The 18,435-nt window shown below is 45.9% G+C and overlaps 1 protein-coding gene and 1 pseudogene across 1 annotated transcript; one reads left to right on the top strand and one right to left on the bottom strand.

Moving 5' to 3' along the window:
* The first annotated feature begins 249 nt into the window (after window positions 1-249).
* Window positions 250-4,660, top strand: LOC124663699. Its single transcript, XM_047201374.1, has 4 exons — window positions 250-565; window positions 2,799-2,892; window positions 2,924-3,101; window positions 3,936-4,660. Exons 1-4 carry the CDS (start codon window positions 253-255, stop codon window positions 4,521-4,523), a joined length of 1,173 nt encoding a protein of 390 aa, XP_047057330.1. The 5' UTR covers window positions 250-252; the 3' UTR covers window positions 4,524-4,660.
* Window positions 4,661-5,394: 734 nt separating this feature from the next.
* On the bottom strand, window positions 5,395-17,046 carry LOC124663698 (annotated as a pseudogene).
* Window positions 17,047-18,435: the final 1,389 nt, after the last annotated feature.

Below are 18,435 nucleotides of genomic sequence, written 5' to 3'. Positions count from 1 at the left end.
AACACATAAATGAAAAGTGTATAGATTTGACTGTAAGTGCTTATTTTCAAAACTCCAAATTTATCTTGTTTAAAATTAGCATGCTGGTAGGTACATCATTGACTCTATGTAGAATTAGAAAAGTTTGAGTCCACCCATTCTGTCCCCAATTCAAACCCGGATGGCCGAATGCCTAGAGGCTCTTTCCTTCCGCCCTTTCCTCTTTTCCTAATTTCCGGCGCCTGAAACCCAAAACCCTCCTCTCAAATCTCAATGCCTCCAGGCTCGTCGGGGTACCGCGACGGCGCTAACAAGCCCGAGTCCTCCCGTCCTTGCCGCCACACCGCGCCGCTGTGGATCTGCGCCAGGTGCCCGTCTTCCAACCCCGGCAATGTCGACGCCTGCGCCGCATGCCAGACCGCGCGCCCCGTGGAGATAGACGCGGACTCACCAGGGATACCCCCGCCCCGGCGGTCCGAGAGGATGAAGAGGGAGCGCGCGGCGTCACCGGACGTCGTGGAGGTGTGCGCCGACGATGGCGATGCCGCCCACGGAGGGGATAATAGGGCTGCTGCTGCCAATAGAGGTTTGTTTTTGGGTGCGGATCAGAGCATCGGGGTTAATCTTTTCTAGTCGTCTTTAAACATTTCATCAGTTTTTAACCTTGTTTATTTAGGGTTTCTTTAGTTCTTGATTTGGTTTGCTAGACTTTTGTTTTGTTATCATTAGATACCGTATTTTGCAATGTCATGTTGGTGGCAAAGGCTTGTCTGTACAGGTGTAAATCATTTGCACGTGAGGTCTATTGCTTAGTTTGTGGGATATGCCAGACCACCAAACACAATCCATGGCGACCCGTCATACTACAGGGTAAATTGTATAGAATTTATGATAATGGAAGAGGGGGTTGTCCTATTGAACATGCCTGATTCCTCATAATGTTTTGTTGGAGTGACAAAATCAAATTAGGCACTGTGATAACATTGAGTCGGAATTAAATTATGTGACGATAAGTACAAGTTATGGATGGCGAGTCATTGTGGTATAAGGTAACACTAAAATCACTCTACTTCAAGTTAGCTGCAATTTCATATCACTCACTGAGCACTGCCAAAGACGATGATGAAGGTGTTGGTGCCCTAGATGAGGCACATCGACTGCAATCAGCAAAAACATTGGAGTGTTGTGTATCAAAACTGATCAATAAAATGGATGTAGGCTGTGCAATATACATCGTTCTAATTTGTGGTGTGACAATTTTGTAAAGGTGTCACCATCGTTTCTAATTCTGGACTGAACACGCTAGTTTTCTTGATACAAGTTACCGGTGTTGTAATATGCAGTGGTCTAGACTGTCTAGGGTCGCTGCCTAGCCCCGACTAGGCTGTACATGTGTTCCCATTTATCTTGTAATAAATGGCCTCGTTCATGCATTTTTCTTACCTTCGAGCTCCAACCCTATTTGTTTAATTACTTTATTTTTAAGTCACAAAAACCTTTCACTGGGCATGTTTGGATCATCCGCATATCATTTCATATGTAAGATACATATACTACTTGAATTACCCGGACATGGTGAAATAGCTCCTATGCTCCCCGGTTGAACAAATAACAAAGTTCTCAAGAAATATTTAAACGTGTCATCTGAATTTGTTTACACATGTACCTATTCAAGTCTTGTATATGATGGTTAATTTTCCTGGAAAAAATAAACATTTTTTGCATCCAGTAAAAAGCAATTCGAAAGGCCTAAACATGGTTCCTTTACCATATGGCACACTGCTCTCCTTTTCAATAAAGTTTACGGACACCTTAAAGGCTCTAACATGAACATGTGTAACTTTTCATTTTTTTTTTTCCATTTAACATGTATTGTTTTTTCACCTGGGAGTTCTGGGGTGCATCTTTCAATTAGCATGTCGTTGTCTTATACTCACAGAACAGCATTAATGGAGTTAGATCAGTTGGTCACTTCCAGTCTACCTCTGAAATATTGCCTTTTGTATCACACCTTAATACATGTAGATGATGTATCAACTGATTGTATTTGACAGGCATTTTATCTGCTCCTTTTAGGTAACAGCATTCAGAATTAATCTACCTCTGGAATAATGATTTTATACCATTCATTAATATATCTAGCAACTGATTGCATTGCAGTGCCGTTTTATACGCTCCCTTTGTTTTTCTGGAACACACACCAAAGTGTGTGCCTTTGTATATTAGAAGGAAACCACAAAGAAAGCTTGTAGAGTACAGCCATGTAGCAAAGCTACAAACGAAAATAAGAAGGTGTAAAAGGGAAAGAAAGAGAAAGAGAAAGCCAAAAAAAACTATACAAGGCTAACAACATTCAGAATTAATTTGTCGTTAGTTTTTTACTTTAAGCGGTTATTAAATTTAACATTATTACATACTAACAATATGTGGATTGTAATGACGACGGTGCTCATTGATCACAAATGATGCTTTTCTATTTACGCTGCTGTGTTTATTGATTGATTAAAATATGATACCCTGGGCTTATCCTATTAGGCTATTACTCATGACTCTTATACATATTAATGGCAGTACACATCCGAGAGACAGTTATCTTAGATATATTACTGTACTTGGTTGCCATTTTTTTATTTGAAGTTTTTTTTTTTTTGTAAACAGTCGACTGATCTACAAAACAAATGTTTACCCCCCCCCCCCCCCCCCTTGTGATGGTAAAATAGTCAGCTACCTTATGCAAGTTATAAGTTACTATAATCTTTCAAGATGCCTTTTTATGCTACTGTGTTCGTATAAACTGAACTCGTATGAAACTTGTTCAGATAAGAAGACCTTTAAAATCATGACATACAATGTCTGGTTCCGAGAGGATATAGAACTACGCAGAAGGATGGATGCTCTTGGAGGTCTTATTCAGTACCACAGTCCAGACCTTATATGCCTCCAGGTCCAGAATTCGAGCTTGCACCATCTTGTTTTCTCTGTCTCAATGTGCCTCATATGTAGAACTGCAGGAGGTTACACCATACATATATCAACTTCTGCAAAGTTCTAACTGGTGGCAAGATTACAAATGCTCGTTGTCTTCTGAGGAGTCAATGCGGAGACATTATTACTGCATGCAGGTAATCCCTACGAAGTCAAGGCTTCAAGCATGCAGAAATGTTGATTTGTAGGTCCTATGAAGTCCAACATTTATGCTTCTCTCTCTGTGTTACAAGATAAGTAATGAAGATATTATGCTAGGCTTATGGAGCATAGTCTACAGGGAAGGATTTAATCCAGGTTGGTCGCTTGGGTGACATGGCTTGAAGCAGTAGGCGCTGCTCTACATAACACGAAACAAATAACTAACTATTTCCCCTATCAATAAGAACACCACATGTGAGGGCAGAGAAGGGTATCTTTCTAATTCTTTCCCCTATCAATAAGAACACCACATGGACTGAGCTCCCTGGGAGCCCTCCTGAGCTGCACCCTCCTAGTGTGCGTTGGTGCTAGACGTCATACATGGCGCTTGTACGATATACCATACATCAAAAAAGGTTAACATTTCCATCTAGGGATGCAAGCGGGTTTATATCCTGCTTCTAGTTCATTTAGGCATTTCTTATTTCAAAATTTGAGAAAAAATGGAATAAAAAATTATAAAATGAACTAGAAGTGGGATATAGGCAGAATCCCACTTGACATCCTATTTCCATTTTTTACCATCGATTTGTATACCAACAGTAAATGTGTAAGTAAAGCTAATAAAAGCAACTTGACAAAAAAAACTATGTCATTTCCATAAAATGGACAATCCAAACACATACATATATCATGATATAACTTAGTGAAGTAGTTTATTGCAGTTCTAATGTAGCTTTAATTATACACCTTCTGTTTATGGTAGTGAAACCCTTTCTTCTGTAGTTCTCTTATTTTTACTAATGCAATTCACTTGCCAACAAATGCAGCTGAGTAGATTCCCTGTGAAATTTAATGGCGGTATCCCATTCTCTAACTCAACAATGGCAAGGGAGCTATGCAAAGTAGATGTTGACACTGGACAGCATATCAACCTGATGTTGGCCACAAGCCACCTAGAGAGCCCCTGCCCTGCACCTCCGGGGTGGGATCAGATGTACAGAAGGGAGAGAGTATTGCAGGCAAAAGAAGCTCTGAAAATGCTGGGAGCCTACAGCAACGTGATCTTCTGCGGTGACATGAACTGGGACGACAAGGGGGATGGGCCATTCCCTCTCCCGGACGGCTGGATTGATGCATGGGTTGAGCTCAAGCCTGGTGAAAATGGCTGGACCTACGACACAGAAGCCAATGCCATGCTGTCTGGCAACCGTAACCAGCAGAAGCGGTTGGACCGGTTCGTGTGCAAGTTGGTTGATTTTAAGATCAATGACATCGAGATGATTGGGCAGGATATGATACCAGGTGCCTCGTATCACAAGGATAAGATTGTAGGCAAAGAGTTTCGTAAGATGGATCTACCTGTCTTACCCAGTGACCACTTTGGACTTGTCTTGACTGTCAGTCATCGGAATTAATTCCTGATTGCATCATACAATTGAGTGGATGTTATGTTTCTCCAGGTTCAGTTTACAGTCTGTTTGGAATTCTAGAAATTTATCTAGAACAGTTTAATTCCAACTGGATTCATGGGATATTCTCGCTTATCCAAGCTTATTTTGCTGTTAAGAAATTGTGTTTTGCTACTTGTATTTCGTTGCATTGCTGCCGCTTGTCCTTCAGATGGTTTTGTTTGATTTCGCGCCTTTATTTTGTTCAGCTGTAGTTTGTGTTCTATTGATTGTAAGCTGCATCTATCTGGTAAAATCATAATACATTTTTTTTGAAGTATAATACATATTATTTTATTACTCCTACATGATTACTAAGTAGAAGTCATATGAGGTTTTGAACTTTATTAAAGTTGGCATTTTGTGCAAACCTTTTATGAACTTTACTTTGATGGCCAACATTATTAAAGCAGCATTATGTTTTTGTGGTTGTGCCTCCACTTTATTCATAATCTAGTAATGCAAATGCTCAAATAAATTCACACAGGACAAGCATCCAAAGGTTCCATTGAGTCAAGGCAGCTCAACATACAACGAATCAAAAGACTAACCATACATGCTACATACTAGTACTAGAGATGATCCTCTCTTTCATTTCATTGGCTTGTGGCGGTGCTGAATAGTGCACAGCTTCTCACTGAGTTCTGAATAATTGTGGACATCTCATAATAGTGTCATAAATTTTCATGGCCATCAGCAGCAGAAAGCTGCAAAGAGAAACAAGTCTGATACTGAATTACTGATCATAGGAGACAAATCACCAATATTAAGGTCTTATGAACTGGGTTGCTTCAATCCAAACTAAACCTTAGCATGAATTCTGCGCAAAATAAAGGCCTCAAGGACCGAATGCAACTCTCTGAACCAGATCTAGCCTTCTCTTGCATGGCATTGGAAGAAGTACAGTAATTTCGAGCTCAGTTACAGCTCTGCAGAACCTTGCTCTGGGAAAAAAAAGTGTCAAGGATTACCTTGACTAAAATGTGAGCACAAAATTATGGACTAGCATTTGATAAATGAAAAATATGAGATCATTTTGTTAAATCTGCGGTCAAGGATACCGGATCATAGCTTCACTAGCTTGAGGTGTAGCTTTTTTTGAGGGAGAACCAAGCAGTTTTTTCCCCTTTTGAATTTGTGTTGTTGATACTACCATCAAAAGACAGGTACCAGTCTTGGAGGTTAATTACGTCACCATATTCTTGGGCTAGGTTGCACCTGCAAAGTAAGGGGACTCACGTCAGCTTAAAATCTGTGTTAGTCAGTGACGTGGACTCTTGTCAAGCAAAAAGATACCTTACATGACGCCGTATGAAATGTAATCAAATCTAGTACAAAGTTTAGCAGGAGGGATTCAAATTAGGAAAAGGCTGCAGATCAGCCGACCGATCATCGGAGGAAAATCGGTCGCCCCTCCGACCCGCACAGTGGATGGGCCCACCGTTCCTTATTTTAAGGCTGGCCACGCAAACTCTTCTTCCTCTTCTCATTATCCAAATCCCATCTCGCTGTAGTTTCTGCCAAGCGAGCGCACCGCCCTGCTCCTCCCCCAGTCCCCCGGCGAGCACGTCGCTGCCCTCGTCCTCCCCTCGCCGCCCCAGCTCCTCGCCCCAGCGAGCTTGTGGCCCGGCGAGCGCGCTGCCCTAGATGCTCGCCAGGCGAGCACGTCGCCGCCCCAGCGCCTCCTCCGGCGAGCGCGTCGCCATGCTCCTCCACAGGCGAGCACTTCGCCGCCCTGCTCCTCCGCCGGAGAGCACCGCGCCGCCCTGCACCTCCGCCGGAGAGCACGTCGCCGCCCCAGCTCCTCCCTAGGCGAGCATGTGGCCCGACGAGCGCGTCGCTGCCCCTGCGCCTCCTCCGGCGATGCGCACAGCCCGTACTCCTCCTCCGGCGAGAGCCTCCTGCCCCTCCCCCGGGCGCCGCAGGTACTGGTGGAGATGGCCCGTTTCGGGCAGGGGTAGGTAGTTTTTTTTTTTGTAGCCTTTTTTCCTAATTATTGTTGTAAATATATTGTCTACTTGTTGTAAATATATATTTTTGGCATGAGAACTTTTCTTTTGTTAAAATTGTTCTTGGCTATTGTTGTAAACATCTAAATTAGTTGTTGTTTTTATTGTTAATTAATGTTGTAAATATATTGTCTATTTGTTGTAAATAATTTTTGTAGCACGTGAATTGTTGTTTTCTTGTTAAAATTGTTGATGGCTATTGTTGTAAACACCAAAATTAGTTATTGTTTTTGTTGTTAATTAATGTTGTAAATATATTCTCGATTTGTTGTAAATAATTTTCGGTATAAGAACTTTTGTGAACACCCAAATAAAAAATGTAGGCTTTGCTGTTAATTCATTGTTGTAAATTTATCAGCGATTTGTTGTAAAGATAATTTTGGCACAATAATACGTAGTAGAAAAGTAAGAGAGCCGATATGATTGGGGACAGAGAGGACAGCTCAGGATAGGGACGTCTGCGCGGGGACAGCTGAAAGAGTCGTTCTGGGCAGAGCTGAAAGGGACGTTTCAGATAGCATCCAACGGTCCTAGGACGACCGATTTTTAGTCAAATATCGGGCGACCGACGCCAAGCGCGGCCCAATTAAAGCTGAATAAATACTTGGAGATTTATGGGTCTGTTCTTCAAATCACAGGCTAGCCAAAATGTTTGCCAAGGTTCTGCTAAGAGCATCTCCACCGGTAGCCCCCAAATAGGCGCCGGCAGGGGCGCCGGCACCTCCGTTTGGGGGCGCCGACACCGCATCCTCCATTTGGGGAAGCAGCTTCCACACCGACGCCTCCTAAACGGAGGCACCCAATTTTTTTTTCTTTTTACAATATTTTGAAACAATATATCGATCATATTTTATTCATACAATCACACAAATAGAATTAAATTATTCATACAATCAATGAAACAAATAGTACTTAAATTATTCATACAACCCAACAAACAAATAGTACTTAAATTATTCATACAACTCAACAAACAAATAGTACTTAAATTATTCATCCAGGCAAACAAATAGAAATAAAATCATGCATTGTTGGCTGCTCCTCTCCTCGCCCACAAATGCGCAACTAAATCCGCCTTCGACTGTGCATGGACACCCGCATCTCGAATTTCATTGTGCATATGAAGAAAAGCAGCGAATTCTTGGGGCACATGCTCTACCTCGGCCTAGTGGCCCTTGATAATCAAATGGATGATCATCCTGCAGAGGTGCGCCGCGCTCGTTCTCAATGATCATGTTGTGCATGATCACACATGCGTTCATCACCTCCCACATCTGTGCCTCGGACCAAGTGAGAGCAGGGCACCTGACAATGGCGAAACGCCGTCGAAGCACCCCAAAAGCACGCTCAACATTCTTGTGTGCTCGCTTCCGGCTTGTTGCAAAATAGGCTTCCATCTCGTTTGATGGATAGGGAATTGTCTTCACAAATGTAGCATACGTCGGGTAGATACCATCGCCTAGATAGTACCCCTTGTTGTATGCGTGGCCGTTTACCTCAAAGTTCACGGCAGGAGCTTGTCCCTCGGCCTAGCCGGCAAACATCGAGAGCGCCGCAAAGACGTTGATATCATTGTTTGTTCCTCGTCATGCCAAAAAATGCATGCCAAATCCAAAGCTCCTGGTCCGCCACCGCTCGAAGAATGACACCGCACTCACCGGTATGGCCCTTGTAGATCCCCTGCCAAGCAAAAGGGCAATTCTTCCAGCCCCAATGCATACAATCAATGCTTCCGAGCATCCCAGAAACCCTCTTGCCGCATTCTTCCGCAGATCCGAGCCGTATCATCCGCTCTTGGTGCTCTCAAATAGTCTTTGGCAAACACCGCAATGACGGCTCTGCGAATCCGTAGAGACTCTCCGTGCATGTCGACTCGCCCATCCGTAGATAGTCATTGGTCGTATCTGGAGGAGCTCCGTATGCAAGACAGCGCATTGCAGCAGTGCACTTATGAATTGAGGTGAAACCCCACAAACCTGTGCAGTCTCTCTTGGCCATGAAGTACGTGTCGTACTCCCTGACGCCGTGGACAATCTTCAAGAACAGGTCCTTGTTCATCCTAAACCGGCGCCGAAATTCCTTCGGCTAATGAGTCGCGTCGTCGTTGAAGTAGTCAGCGTCAAGTAGCATTGCGCTGGGTTCACAATGCCTGTTGATGTTCCTCCTCTTTCCTTGCTTGGAGCCGCCGCGCCGAGGCACGACGAAAAAAGGGTGGCGAACGCGCAGCATGTTCGTCGGGAATCAGCCGCACTGTTGCCGCCGAACGGCTTCAACGTTCGCTCCTCCGTGAACAACCGCACCATCATCTCGTCGTCGTTGTCCATCGCGGCAATCGGACGAACATCTTGCGGGTGGGGCGATACTATCGCGGTGGCGGCGAGCTCGTTCGGGTGAAACAGCGGCCGCCGGTCGAGGGGGTGGCGGTCGTGTCGATGGACGGCGGTTCCTAGACGGTCGGCGGTGTCTATTGCAAGCAGGGTGGGCACGGCGGCGACGGTGGCGATCTAGAGGGGTGGGAGTTGGCTCGGGCGTGTGTAGGAGGTGGGAAAACGGTGTGTCTGGCTTCCAGGCGGAGCCCACACTCGTTTTCAGACGTGCCCCGAGGTGCCGGCGTGCTCGATTCGCGCTCTTGGCGAAGGGGCCGGCACGGGGTTGCCGGCGACTCTATTGGGCTCCAAAATTGGCCGGCGCCGTTTGGGGTGCGCCGGTGCGAGCCCATTTTCGCTGCCGGCCCCCAAAATGCTATCGGGGCCGCTATCGGGGGCGCCGGTGGAGATGCTCTAAAAGCCCAGCCCACCGGACGGTCCAGTGGCGGACCCAAGATTTTCATCAAGCCTGGGCGCACTGTAAGTCTGGCCAAATTTTCATCAAATTTTTCATAAAATTTTCATCAAAATAGGCTGCGCCGCCGGCCGGAAGTTTGGGCGCGTGCCCGGGCTTAGAGCATCTCCACTCGTCTCCCCGACTTGGCCCCGCAGCGCCGTTTTTCTCATCCGGACGGCGAAATTCGGCCCAGTCGCGCCCCCGATTCCTCGTTTTTCTCCGGATTTGGGCCTAAATACATCCGGCGAGCCCACGCCATCCCCGGTCCCCCGAGGCGCGCTCGGGGACTCCGGACGAAGCGAAAGCGCGCGAAACGCCGAGATTTCTCTCCCGCGCTTTCGCTTCGGCTTCCGTGCGAGAGATGGACCCGGCCGGTCGGCCGACAGACGCATCGTCTTCCGCGCGGAATAAAGGCTGCCGCAGGTCAGCTCGCCGCGGACGCGTAGCATCCACGCGGCATTAACTCGCCGGCTCCAGCCCCGCCTAAATACCCCGCTCGCCGCGACGCGTCGCACCATTCCTCTTCCTCTTCCTCTCTCTTCCCTCGACCCTCGACGAGATCCATCCATGGTGTTCAACGACGAAGACGGCGCGACCAACAACGGCTTCCCCCGCCGGTCGCTCCACGCGTGGGAGGGGCACCTCCTCCACCAGGCGGGGTACCCCTGCCCGCCGGACACGAGGCCTCCCGGCGGCGGGTGGCGGCTAAGTGCGGGCAGCGTGCCAATCCCGCTGTCGCCCCAAGGAAGCGCCCTCGAAGCCGCCATCGAGGAGGTCCGACTAACATTGTCGGACCAGGACCGCGCCGAGCCACGCTACCACCCCGACAACCTGACGGCGTGGAACTCCTACTTCCTCCGCCGGTGGGAGCAGGAGCTCGCCGCGTACGACGGCCCGCCGCCTCCGCCTCCGCGCAACAACACCGCCGGACGCAAGCGGTGGTGGAGCGTGCCGGGCCGGACGCTCGAGGCCGTCCTCGAGCACATCGAGGGCGGCAACTTCCCCCTGCTGACGATGCCGCCGCTATCGTGGGCATCGGCCAGCCGCCGCTATCGTGGGCATCGGCCAGCCGCCGCCGGGTAAGTAGCTGGCAGCCACGGCGCATGGCTGCCAGTTCCTCGTCGTCAGGTTCGGCGTCGAGGTCGATCTCCAGGTCAGCGCCATCATGGGCGCCGGTGAAAAAGGAACCGTCTTCCCCGCTGAGCACCCGCGCGCGCGGCAGCGGCGGGATCGTCATCCGCGAGCCCTCGACGGCGCAAGGAAGGCTCCGCCTCAAGCGTGAACCCGACACCTCCGGCGAGCGGAAGCGCAAGCCGACGAAGGTGAAGGTGGAGGAGGCCGAAAGCGCTGAGGACGCCGCCATCCTCGAGGCCGTCATGGCGAGGTCCCTCCAGGACCTCGTCCCCGCCGAGAACGCCATGCCCCTCGACCAGGCCTACGCCTGGTCGAGGGAGCAGTGGGAGAAGGAGGAGGCGGAGCGACAGGCGAGGCTCCTCGAGGATGTCGCTCGCTACCGCCGGCCTGCGACTCCTCCATCCGGAGTCGTCGTCCCCTTCATCGACCTCGAGGCGTCCGACGACGACTGGTACAAGCCATCGCCGTCTCCGCCTCGCACCAGTGGCCGGTGGGGAGACGCCGGCCAAGGCAGCAGCCAGGCGGCGCCGCCGCAGTTCGACGACGACGGCTCCGACGATGATGGCGATGGCGGCGATGGCGACTACACGGTGTTCTACCGCCATTTCAGCATGTAGAACGCCGTGTTTTAATATTTAGAGTTGTATTCCGCTGGCCGAATTCGAAATATAGTCGAATTCGGCCCCTATGTATGAACTTCGCCCTCTTTATAGTAAATATCATTAAAGTTAGTCTAAATTCAATCGTTTTTTGCCGTATTTTATCAAGTTTCCGTTTTTCAAATTTTGATCTGCGTCTTCGCCTGAGATCGCGGCTGGGAAACTAGTCCTCCCTACACCAAATTTACGTCCAATCCAGACGTAAATTTCCCCGGATTTCGGCGTGGGGAGGGCAAACGAGTGGAGATGCTCTTAGGGACGGTTGGATCCGCCTATACCGGTCCTAGATAAATTTACCCCCATATTGTGATAGTGGCATTCTGACTCCAAGCATAACATCTACTTATATATCAGTAAGAATATCCGTATGTTAAGGCATCGACTTACATAATGGTGTGTCGTGCAAGGATGCTGACACAGCGATTCCATTTCTACTGCAGCAGGAGCATTTAAGACGGCTCTGTGACTTGAGCAGATCAAGCTGAACCATTCTTCTTGGGTTTCCAATAAGTGGCTAGATTGAAATGCAAGGGAAATCAGATATTTTTTTTGCAGGTAAAAAGAAACTTTATTCAACATGAAGAGTTACAAGTCGATCAAGGTCTAGCGCCTGAAGAACAGCTTCAGGTCCATTGGGTCTCTCTAGCCTTGCCAAATTATCAAGAGCATCGCTAACCCTAGCCTGCGACGGTTCCACTTTAGGATATGTGTTAGACTTAGACCAACAAGAACAGTTCACTTACAGAATGAAGAACACCAGCATTCTTTAAGCCAATAATTTCATGAAAAGGTAAACACTCAACCGGCACCAACAATTTCCCGTTGAATATCTAGACATTAGATACTGAAACTTTAAGTGACTAAAAAACAAACAAAAAAGTGTACAATAGATAGAGAAAATAGATGATTTATCAGTTCACAGCATTTACTTAACAATCTGTCGTATCAGGAAATTACTGAATCTCATTGTGTATCACACTTATTCCTAAGAGGTCTTATGTATAGTACATTAGGCCCATCTGGTACTGTGGTGGATTATCGTTAATTCATAGTCCAGCCACTTATTAATAAAAATTGGGGCATTTGGTCCAACAGCCATATTCCAAACTGAGATGAAATGTGAGGGAACAAACACTGGATAACAAAATTGTTATCTGACATTAATCTGTTTTGCCAAAGATATCCCATTATAACTTTTACCTTGTAATATCATCCCAATGCATGGTAGCTTTATCATTTAATGGTACTGCTCCATTTTCAATACTACCTCCATACCGGATTAATGGGCAATTACGCATTTCGAGAAATAAGTTTGACTACTAATTTGGTCAACAAAATATGAGATATATGCCACAAAAATTATACCATTGGATTTGTATTCAAAAAATATTTTCAATAATATAATTTTTGTGATATATATCTTATATTTTATTGACCAAATTAATAGTCAAATTTATTCTCGAAGTGCGTAATTGCCATTAATCCAGTATGAAGGTAGTACTATTTGTTGACTCCCTGATACATCATGAAGTGATGGTCAGCCAGTTTGAGAAGCTATAGTAAAAACTGTTATTTTTGTATTAAAGTTTGAACCGTAAGAAACTCAGTCCTATCTTGCCAGTTGCCACTGCAGCATTGAAATAAAATTACTGCAGAGCATGTGTGTGTCGTGTGTCAGAATGAAACATCCCTGCTAATGAAGATTCTGTATTAAGAGCATCTCCAACATAGGTTCTAAAATAGCGTTGCCCTAAAATAACCGTTAATATACATTGTCAGATGCATTTTTCGTCCTCCAGCATATGCTGTAAATAGACCGCGCTGCAAATATTTTAGTGTGCGCGGTGCTTGCGCTATCGAAAACGGTATATCTGCTGCCCCGGCTAGCGCGCGCTGTAAGCTGGGACAGCTCACGCGAAAAAGAAACTGCTCTGCTCTGCCGGCCGCCGCATCGCGAGCTCCACCGGCCGCGGTGCTGCGAGCTTCGCCGGCTGCCTCCCTGCGAGCTCCGCCGGCCGCCACCCCGCGAGCTCCGTCGGCCGCCTCCCTGCGAGCTCCACCGGCCGCCGTGCTGCGAGCTCCGTCGGCCGCCCTGCGAGCTTCGCCGGCCGCCTCCCTGCGAGCTCCGCCGGCCGCCGCCCTGCAAGCTCCGTCGACCACCGTGCTGCGAGCTCCGCCGGCCACCGCGCTGCGAGCTCCATCAGCCGCCGTGCTGCGAGCTCCGCCGGCCGCGCACGCAGGCACGGACTCGATTTCGATTGCTGTGGCTAGCTAGACTCGGTTCGGCCGCGCGCGGACTCGATTGCTGTGGCCGCGCATGCACGCACGAACTGATTTCGGCCGGCCGCGCATGGGGATTCGATTGCTAGCTTGCTAGCTAGATCAATTTCTAGCTACTTGGATGATGCACAGTAATTTAGTTAATTTTTTCAGATTTATTTATGGGTGTTTGATCTTGTTTGTTGTATGTATGTTAAAAAAACTTGTTTATGGAGCTCTATTTTACAGCTCTGGTGAAGGCTTATTTTTAGCTTCTTGATTGCGCTGTAAAATAGAGCCTCTGATAAAGCTTGCGTCGGTGCTGCGCGCTGTATCCAGCTCAAGCGCGCTGCAAACGACTTTTATAGCGCCAAATTTTAGAGCCTCTGTTGAAGATGCTCTAAGATCGTGTTCATGATTTGGTATCACAAGTCTTGTATAACCATTAATTATAATTTATAAACAACAATAACTGCATGGTTATTTCGCGTTTTTAATATTTGTTTGATCAATGGATTTCACATGACAGATGTACTAAAGCAGGCTTGAACCTAGGCCACTTTTCCTTTATGCTCCTCACGCAATCCTCACTGGTTGTAGCTGACTGGAGCTCTTTCACCTTGTCATTAACCTATAAAATAATGAGACAAAAATTCATAACTACCACCTAGTGCAGTCAATACAAATATTACATTTATTGTATTTAATTGTCTTCTACAAGCCTAGGTTGTAAATCTGACGAATTTCTACTTTAGTTTGTCAAAAAACAATCATCAGCAATGTCAAGCATTTTCGAATTTTTAAATATGTAGGGAGCACTGGAGCTTGGGAGTCAAAAGGACTTTCCGCTAATTTAATCACAAAAAGCATTGATAAGCGAACCAAATAACATGTCCCATTTTCAGAGTATTTATTCTGATTCCATACAAACAACCAAGAAAATGAAAACTGGTGATCTGGAACCCAATATTTAGAAAGTAAATAAACCTGACCAAAGTGAGTTGATGAGACACAGTATAATTTTTCGGTACATGACTTGTAATTCTTTTTTTGGCGTTCATGACTTGTAATTCTTTCACCAAACTCTTTGCCATCACAGAATCAGCAGTGACAATACCTCATTCATTCCTTCTAAATGGATGCTCCAAACTTCAAGAACACGAAGTAATGTTTCCATCGGCATGTATCTGATCCAAAAGATCAAGTTCAATAATTTATACGCTCGTTTTTTCCAAATATGAAGACATTTTAGGTAATAAAAAGCTACAGAAAAGGGCAATGCAATGAAACGAAACCTGTACTGCTAACTGCCACAAAAAAATTGTCTGTATCACAATACAATAACCATGACCTAGTAGTAATTCCAATAGGTATTCTGAAGCTCCCATAAATTGTAATGAAATAGAGACTTTGTCCATCCAAAATTCTGAAAGCAATTTCTATCACCATACCATACTGTATCCAATGCCTGAGCTATAAATGTTCTGCCAGTACCCGAGTTTCCACTAGACAGATTCCAACTTGTCATTTTAGGCATAAGCAGTTCAATATTTGAATACTTCCGAGTAAACAGATCTGGGACGATTTTCTCACAGAAAATATCTAGAAGTTGCACTTTGCCATGTCTTATAGCTTCATACAAGCACTGGATAATCATATTGTTGTAGAAGATACATATTAAGTATTATGGACCTAGTACATTTCCAATTGAGCAACTAAATACGCTTTTGTAATTTCAAACTGGGCAGATGTTTTTTATATCATAAAATATACACAGTAATTAAGGATTTTCATTAGCTTTTAAGCATCCTTCACATGAAGTTAGACATGTAAACCTGCAAAATCTGAAGCGTTTAGCACATATTTCATTTTTATAGAAGGATGGAAATGCGTTGTTGCCTAAGAAACAGCCAATTTTGGGTAGCACCACGAGCCTACCGAGAGAACAGAATTCCAATCCCTTTGCAACTTCATCAGCTCAGACAATCCTTCTGCCAAATTATTGCCAGTCTTGATCAAGTTACTTTCCCTGCCATATAAAGCTTTAAAACTATGTTATGGGAGAAATCATTGTCGACAAGTCATATACCTTGTGCATGAGGGTAAAAACAAACTTGTTTCTGCATTGCTTGAGGCATCAAAAGCAACTCAAATACAGATATATTATATAAAAAATTAAAATTCATGGGAAACTAAAGCGTACTATAACATCAACCTCGCAATCCTCGTCAAGCATTCCAATGCACAAGAAGCTTAAAGGTTCAGAGAAGTGCTTACTGCATGCAAGCTATGTAAAATTTGATCAGTCTTTCCATGAAAAATGGACAAAACCTATCCAATGATTTTTCCAAGTTGAATACAGCTTAAGTGAAACACTAATCTTGAGAGCATTAATAAAAGTTGTTATTGTCCCATTGTGTCTGAAATATAATTTCTGAGGAAGACCCTAACTTCGTGACTTATGCAGAAACCTGCACATGGTTCAACAATGATGGCCTCAACAAGTGCTTTCATTTTATCAGAGGGAGGCCCCATGGTGAGCTGACAGGGATCTAATTGTTGAAGAGCTTCTGTTGATAGCATGTTCCTTAGTGCATAAAGGGTTGTTGCTATCCCCATTACAAATAAGATTGGAATCTTAACTACCACTCACTGCAACAGAGAGACTATAATATTAGGCATTTAAAAAATTCTCTGTCAAACCAAGCACACAAATTAAATTTATTAAGAAATTAATTACAGAAAGAAAAAACTGTTGGAATTTTGGCCCATATTGGACCAACACAATAAATATTCCAGAAATTCCTAATAAATCCTAGAGGTCCACATGGCCCATTAATGCATGGCAGGGGTGGGACAAATGTTTAGTCCCACATTGCTAGTTGAAGAAGAGTTGGAGCAGCTTATAAGGGGAGCTCTTCATACCTTTTGTAAGAGAGAAATAATAGGAGGAAATAGGAGCTGACCACACGCGCGCTCCTCCTCCGACGACGCCGCCGCTTGCCTCGCCACGCCGCGCCGCGGTTTGCGGGAATGCCTCGAGCCGAGAGCCTCTCATGAACGGGTATATGAACAGACGCTGGAAACTGAAACGTTTTTCAGTGGGTTTTGAATACGTAGGCTGTTCAGCTTCGACTGCTGCATGTTCGGTTCACCTCCCTGACCCTTCATTTCATCTCCTCGCGTGACCTGTTCGGCTCCTCTCTCTGTGTCTATAAAAGAGGTCGCTCCTCTCTAGAGACACACGACGAGACACAACACCATATGCGCCTACCACTCGGTTTCAGAGCTTTGCGCCGCCGCTCAAGACTTCTCCATCCCGCCTATCGGCGTGCACCGCTGGACGGGACAGCAGGCCTCCGGAACCCCGTCTCTTGTGATCCTGTACGGGAGAGAGGCGATAAGGTTTTTGGGGAGCGTTCTACCGCGACTGCTGGCTTCAACATCGACACGGAGGCCGACGACTACTTCTCCAACGACGACTTCTTCCCCGACATCAGCAACCTCTTCAGCGACATGGCTCTCAACAGCGACAACGTCAACGCTGGTTCCTCTTCTGGACCGTATGTGTTCTTGCCTTTCTCCTAGCAACAAGTTCAGGCTCATTGTCAGCAAACATATTGCTCTTCTCAATCAGTTTAGACATGTTTCTCCTTTACTCTATGGTGATTTGCATGACTAGTTTAATCTCAAACTTTTTAGTCATGTTTTATCTACTGTTTTATTTGATTAAATCATGGGGAAAATTGCTAATATATTCAACAATTCAAAAACCTTATAGGCATTATTCCCCGGTTAGCTTTGCTTCATCTCTTAAGCCTCCTCTTTTCGAGGGCGTGAATTACAAGAGGTGGCGTGCGAGAGCTATTCTCTGGCTTACAACCATGAGATGCTTTGACGCCACTAAGGGCAAGCCTGAAGGAGAGCTTACTCCCCTCGAGGAGAAAGCCTTTGAGGATGCCGACACCCTTCTGAGGGGTGCTATCATCAGCGTTCTTGGCGAGAATATTGTTGACTCGTATTTGTCCATCTCTACGGGCAAGGATATGTGGGACGCAATCGAGGCCAAGTTTGGGGTCTCGGATGTGGGCAGTGAACTGTATGTCATGGAACAATTTTATGACTTCAAGATGACTAATGAGCGCTCCATCGTTGAGCAGGCTCATGAGATACGATCCATTGCTAAGGAACTTGAGCAGTTCACTTGTGTGTTGCCGGACAAGTTTATTGCCGGAGGTATCATTGCCAAGCTTCCTCCTTCATGGAGGAGTTTTGCTACTTCTCTGAAGCACAAGAGACAAGAGTTCTCCACTACGGATCTCATTGGGTCTCTTGACGTGGAAGAAAATGCAAGGGCAAAAGACACACGTGCTCGAGGTGTTGAGGGAGGTTCTAGTGCCAACTTGGTACAGAAGAAGAACTTCCAATCCTACAAGTCCAAGAACAAGAACAAGTATGATGGCAAAGGAAAATTTGATGGGAAGAACAAGGCCTCACAGTCTACCAATTTCAAAAGGAAGACCGATAAGAAGAAAGGAGTATGCCACGTCTGTGGTGATCCTGATCATTGGGCTCCCAATTGCCCAAACCGCTTTGACAAGCGTCAGCAAGGAAAGAGCGGCAAGACAACCAATGTTGTCATTGGAGACACTGCGATGAAGGATGCTGGGTATGGTATATTTCCTACTGTCCTTTCAATATGTCATTCTCCTGAATGGTGGATTGACACAGGTGCCAATGTACACGTTTGTGTTGATATCTCCATGTTTTCTTCTTATCAGGTCGCAGGGACTTCCTTCGTGTTGATGGGCAATGGCTCGCATGCTACTGTTCGTGGTGTTGGTACGGTCGATCTGAAGTTCACTTCGGGGAAGATCGTGAACGTGCATCATGTCCCTTCTATCAATATAAATCTTGTTAGCGGATCGCTTCTGTGTCGTGATGGCTACAAGATTGTGTTTGAGTCCAATAAATTTGTTGTGTCAAAATTTGGAA

Source organism: Lolium rigidum, chromosome 6 (genome assembly GCF_022539505.1).
Source record: "Lolium rigidum isolate FL_2022 chromosome 6, APGP_CSIRO_Lrig_0.1, whole genome shotgun sequence".
NCBI lineage: Eukaryota > Viridiplantae > Streptophyta > Magnoliopsida > Poales > Poaceae > Lolium > Lolium rigidum.
Note: the sequence above shows the minus strand (reverse complement) of the source record. Positions and strands in the feature narration are given on the sequence as shown.